Source organism: Boleophthalmus pectinirostris, unplaced genomic scaffold (assembly GCF_026225935.1).
Source record: "Boleophthalmus pectinirostris isolate CB_2022bp ecotype Guang Dong unplaced genomic scaffold, ASM2622593v1 HiC_scaffold_6, whole genome shotgun sequence".
NCBI lineage: Eukaryota > Metazoa > Chordata > Actinopteri > Gobiiformes > Gobiidae > Boleophthalmus > Boleophthalmus pectinirostris.
The window spans coordinates 9058833-9065090 of NW_026571447.1; the positions used below are offsets into that span (position 1 = coordinate 9058833).

The 6258-nt window shown below is 37.2% G+C and overlaps 1 protein-coding gene across 2 annotated transcripts; it reads left to right on the plus strand.

The window, feature by feature from the left end:
• Positions 1 to 4: 4 nt before the first annotated feature.
• On the plus strand, positions 5 to 6052 carry isg20l2 (interferon stimulated exonuclease gene 20-like 2). Of its 2 annotated transcripts, none has more exons than XM_020936416.2 (4): positions 5 to 53; positions 810 to 1522; positions 2031 to 2231; positions 3661 to 6052. In XM_020936416.2, exons 2-4 carry the CDS (start codon positions 827 to 829, stop codon positions 3787 to 3789), a joined length of 1026 nt encoding a protein of 341 aa, XP_020792075.1. In that variant the 5' UTR covers positions 5 to 53; positions 810 to 826; the 3' UTR covers positions 3790 to 6052. The 2 variants fall into 2 exon arrangements, with proteins under 2 accessions (XP_020792075.1, XP_020792067.1); XM_020936408.2 differs by having other exon boundaries at positions 19 to 244.
• Positions 6053 to 6258: the final 206 nt, after the last annotated feature.

The window sequence follows — 6258 nt, forward strand, 5'->3', positions numbered from 1 at the left end:
AGCTGTTTTGACCTGGCATTTTCACGTGCTGAGAGCATTCACTAGTAGAAAAGGTTTGTTTAACTTTCGCTTAAATAAAAAATAGGAATATTGCTCCACCCAGCATAAATAATGCGTTGTATCTGAGTTTAAAATGATTTACTGTACTGTGATACTAGCAGACTGAAGAGCTATAACTTAAAGCTGCTTGCTTTTGTTGTGTGATCACTAATCTTTATCAACGCTACGATCATCCAACAAAGACGTGAGTATAGCATTCTTAAAGCACTGCAATATGCTGTAATTATAACAGACCATCTTTTTAACTGTCTGATTGTTGAGGTCATCAATGAACGTTGTTTAGGCTACTTATGTGTGCATTTTTTTGATATTGAGCTCACTATTCCACCACAAACCAATGCACATATTAGCTCACCTATCATGTTATGGTATAATTTAATGTGTAACAACTTGTAATAACATAATTACATTGAAGAATTTTAAGTTTTGAGTTATTATATGTTATTACACTGCATTTCTGGGATTCAGATGACATTACAACATTGTATTGTATACTGATAGGGACCAGATTAAGATATATTGCTACTAAAATGATAAATGTTTTTTTTGTTTTTGTTTTGTTTTTTCTTGTAATATAGTGAGCTCTTGGGTCTAGCTGTATCGATATCGAATCAATTCCTTATTATCAACATCAAGTTTGAAATTTTAGTATTGTGAAAATGCAACAGTGTACGTGGGTGTGTTATGGGGTGTTGTTACAAAAAATAATATTTGACATTTTTTCATTTATTTATATTTTTGTTTTACAGGAGGAAACATCTGAGCCATGTCGGACAACAACACACGTGTAAAAAAGAAGCAATGGAAGAGCAGATGGAGAAAGATGAGACAAGGGAACATCCAAAATTCCTTTAACCGCACAAACAATGCACATAACAGAGACAATACTCATAATATTCATAATACCAACACGCCACATTGCAATGAAACCAGTTTTACAGAGAATCATGGCACTACTGTCACAGTAAGGATCCATTCAGGAGTCAGCTCGGGTCAGTCCTCTTCCCAAACCTCTGCTCCTGTAAGATCTCAGGTTACCACTAGCTCCATTCCGCAGCAGCACTGCAAGCCAACTGCCTCAGCGCACCACCAGCCCTCCTCTTCTGCCGGTGTGGGACCTCCGAAGGGACAACAGGAGACACCTGTGGACTTTAAGAGGGTCCTCTCCGGGGCTGTTGCAGGTCCATCCAAACAAAGCAGTGGTCAAAGGGTTGTCCAGTGCTTCTCTTCAGTAGCTGCTCCATCTAAGTGTTTGGCCATAGACTGTGAGATGGTGGGTGCGGGTCCCAAAGGGCAGATCAGTCAGCTCGCACGGTGCAGTATCGTCTCATACGATGGAGACGTCGTGTACGATAAGTTTATCCGACCACCTCTACCCATAACTGACTACCGCACGAGATGGAGCGGCATTAGGAGGAGTGACCTATACGAGGCTATGCCATACGACCAGGCCAGGAAAGAGGTGAGAAGGAAACCCAACTTATACTGTTTAGCTTCAGCTTTGTACAATGCATTTTGTGTTATTAATTCTGTAGCTTCTCAGATGATACTACATTAATTTGCAGAAACTAATATTTCAGGTTAGAAAATCTGTCTTTTTTGCCATCTTGTGTCTGTATCATTAAAAGATGTATAATTTAGTGAAAGGAGGGATGGATTTTTAATGCACTAAAATTTATTTGGCTATTAAAAGCACTGCTAGACTACTTTTTTGCTGATCTGTTTTTGACCTTTTCATGCTTGGAAGCATATTTTCTCATGCTTATTACACAAATTAATGTTTTTATTAACTTAAATATTTCTTAAAAGTTTGCAGAAATTGTGGCATATGAGAAAAATGTAAAGAGGTGATTCTCATTTCTGTCAAACCCAGGTTACAAAATGAGTCCTTGTTGTGCATAAGCTTCATAAGATCTACTTTGGAGCTACGTAAACAGTAAGTAAGTGAGAGCTTATATTTTTATTGTCAGATCCTGAAGCTGATCACGGGGAAGGTGCTGATTGGACACGCCATTCACAACGACCTCAAAGTGCTAAACTACGTCCACCCCAAAGCTCAGATCAGAGACACGTCCCGGATCCCTCTGCTCAACGCCAAAGCTGGTTTTCCCGTGCAACAGCCCGCTTCACTCAAGAGGCTCACCAAGGCCATCTTTAATCGGGACATCCAGGTACCACCACCCTCTTCTTCTTCTATACAAGTCCTGTCCATTTTTATTAATAGAGCTCTTGAAAAAAAAAAAACAGTCAATCAAAGTCCTTTTCACAAATTCAGAGTGTCAAATAATAAAGTCCAAATGACAGGTTAGACTACTATTTTCATTAAAACATAGTTACCACATTTATATTTAAGGTTTTACCAAAAAAAGAAATTCTAGTTTTTTTTTTCTGTGAATTTATAATTATGGGCAGTAGATATGACATCCATCCATCCATTTTCGTCCGCTTATCCGGGGCCAGGTCGGGGGAGCAGCAGCCTAAGCAGGGACTCGTAGACTTCCCTCACCCCAGACACGCCCTCCAGCTCCCCCGGGGGGAGCGGAGGAGTAGATATGACAGATAGAGATAATTCCAGTTCAGTTACCTAGCAACCATAATTTAAACAAGGGTCAAAACATTTGCTCTGTTATTATTATTACACTAATAATAATAAAAAATAACCGCACCTTTATTTTGTTAGATTAACGTCAGAAAAATGCCTTCCTTGCATGTGAATTGTTCCTGCATTTTGAGTGTGTTGATGACGTAGGTAAAGGCATTCCATTTTAGAAGTAACCAGTGCTTCCTGTATTTATGTACTTTTACTCTCAAGTCTATTTTTTTTTTCACAAACTGCCACTTCAGACTGCCTCCAAACCATGTAATAACTAGAAAAATGTTAAACTCTGCCATATGCACTTTAAGTTGAGTTGTACATGATAACAATTCATTTTGATACACAGTAAAAATTATCCTGTAGTCTTTGCTTTGTAAAGTATTTATAATAGAAATAGAGCATTTTAAAGCAATTCAAGCATTTGTGCAACAAACCTGTTTGTTTGTAATATGCAGAACTGTTTGTGTTTAAAGGGGACATATTATTTAAAGTTATAACAGAAATGTTGCCCCATGATTAACTTACTCAAAGTTGTTGAGTAATCCTGTATTCTCCTGCATTTGAGGCTTCAGTGGTCAGAATTTTTTCTGTTTTCACCTACCCCCTCACTACACCCACTCTCTTCTTCTCTTCTCTGTTACTTGTGCATATTATTCATGATCAGTGTGGGTTATAGTTTAATGCTAAATTCTAGAAAAAGCATATCTTTTTAATAAACTCATTGTTGAGTGTATTAACTTGTGTACTTTTGTGATATAAAATCATTTGTTACATTGTAAAAACATATATAGAACAATATATATTTTTTGCCTAACTAGCGTTTTCTGTTTCCATTTTTACTCACTAGTCTGTCTAGTCAAAAAGACAAATCTGATGTACTGTGGCCAAACTGGGGAAAAAAATATCGAAAACATAGCAAAAACCCTCTAGTAATATACAGATACCAATAGTGAAAACTATGTATTACCCATCCCTGGTTCAAATGTATGTTCTTGTGTCTTCAGACCGGGAAGAAGGGCCATTCGTCGGTGGAGGATGCCAAGGCCACGATGGACCTCTACAAAGTGGTTGAAGTGGAGTGGGAGCACAAGTTGGCCACCACAACTCTGAAAAATGGAACAGAAAATAAATGAATTGTGATAATTATGGTTCTTAAATTACAGATGCAAAAACTGCTTTTATTTTTTTAACTCATTGATGGGTTACATGGTTGGACTGTTGAGTCAGAGGCTCTTTCTCAGGTAGAACTCAAAACTATGCTGCAATCACAAGATACCACAAGTACCTAGTGATCATATTTTAAACAACTTTTAACAGCCAAAGATTGTTTATTCTACTGTAGTCAGAGTTGGGCAATGTTTCCCAAAATGATATGCACATAAGGGTATGTTACTTGAAGCGCCCATATTAGGCTATCTTTTAATCTGTTATAATGTTGTTTCCTCATCACAAACAGACCTAGAGTTGTGTTTTATGTCATTCACACATCCTGCATATTTAGGCAGAGTTTTATCAACCAGAAAACATCCACCTCCATACACCTTCTCTAGATTCATTTGGTTGATTTCAGCACTGGAATTGCCAATCTCTACTGAACTAAACGTAAAAAGGTAGCTGTTAACTTGAAAACAACTTTTTAAAACTTTTTTATGATGAGGTAACAACATTCTAAGCTGATTAAAAGCTCATAGAGTCAGTTTTGTAATATAGGTGCTTTAATATAACTATAGTACAAATATAAAGTAGTGGTTCAAGATATTACTCAAAAGGAAACTACTGCTCAAGTAAGAGTAACTGTAAGAGTAGCAGTCTGTATGTTTCTGAATTGAACTTAATGTGATTAGATGGACAAAATATTAAATTAAATAATGAGATAAAACTAAAATAAGGAAAAAAAAAAAAAAAACAGTGGTGCAAGAAACACCAATGTTCAAAATATATGAAGGAACTGTATGTAGCCTGCACTCTACAGGAACTGCAACCAAAACCGAACCTGGGTCCATTTATTTGATTTCAGCGTTTCAGCATTGGACCTGGCAACCAAAATGAATCATGTAAGGCGCATTCTGCTTTCTGCTGTGGAACATTCTAGACAAAGCAATAATATTTCCATGGAGTTAAGCAGGTGGCAGTGCACCTTTAAGAACTAAAGCACCTAATTATGACACAAACAACTTGGACATCATATCCAACGTTTATATAATGAAGTTGTTATTAGTAAAAGCTATATTTGATTTGAACACATCTACCTCATGTCTGGGGATACTTGGGTAATGTTTATGCAATTTAAAATCAAAATGTTACATACAGTTCCTTTAATATTGACACGCGAAGCTTGTAAACAAAACTTTTACTGAAGTCCTGTTGCTCTGTAAAATATCTGATAATTAAGTAGGATAAAAAAGTACAGCGTCTGAAAACTACTCACCCCTGATTTGAGTTTCTTGTGAATGTTAAAATATTTTAAAAGATTGACTATAATGATTTTATAAATGTTCTATTGTTAAAAAAAATACATGCTTCTTCACTTCATTTTCATTTAATTACACTGCTGTAGTTCTCTGCAGGGGAGTCAACATAGGAGGAGCAAAGGAGTCTGTTGTCTCAGGTCTCAGAGTCTTAGGGAATTGGAACCTCTGTCTATTACCGTATTTTTCGGACTATAAGTTAACTTTTTTTCTCCAGTGCGACTCATATATTAAAATTTTCAGACTGACAGCCGCAAGAGGGCACTCTAGGCTTGTGTGTCTGTATCTAGTACTACTATTACTCCTGTACCACTGTCACTTCACACTCTACTGCGCATGTCTCCTGTAGAAAAAGCCCGCTGTCCTGCTGCATATAATGAAATATGCAGCTGAAAATGGTAATAAGCAGCAGAAAGAAAGTTTGCAGTGAGTGAGAAACTTGTGAGGGACTGGTGGAAAGCGGGGATGGAGAACACAGCCTTACGAGAACCAGGCGGGTGCACCATGCAACTTTCCTGAAAGTCACTGAATGGATCGACAAAGCCTGAACTTCAATGACAACCATAACAATCCTGTCACTATTCATAAAGGACCAAATAATTCTAACTGGAACTGATGCTGAGTCTAATGACAGCTACGCAGAAGAGGAAGCGAAGCTCTGTTTACATCATGGATCTATGATTTATTCCCGGAGGTCGCTCAGAAGTGACACCGAGGATGAAGAATTCAATGGATTTAGTGATTTGGAGTGAGATGGAGAGTTTGGTAAACTTAAGATCTGTTGTTTATGCTATTAGTATCTGAATAACTGTTAATATGTTACGTTAACATAGTAATGCCTATTCAGCCTGTTGTTCTATTGTTATTACTATAATTTGCCTTTCAAGATGAAATGTCGGTTCCTGGTCTCTGATTTTATAAAATACATTTCCCCAAAAAGTGCGACTTATGGTGTGACTAATATGTTTTTTCTTCTTCATTACTCATTTTTTGTCTGATGTGACTTATACTTCGGAGCGACTTATAGTCCGAAAAATACGGTAATTATAATTAAAGAGGGGCCCATGTGAGTCTTATTGCCCCAGGTCCCCAAATTTCTGTCAACGGGCCTGGTACCCTGTGATGTTTAATATA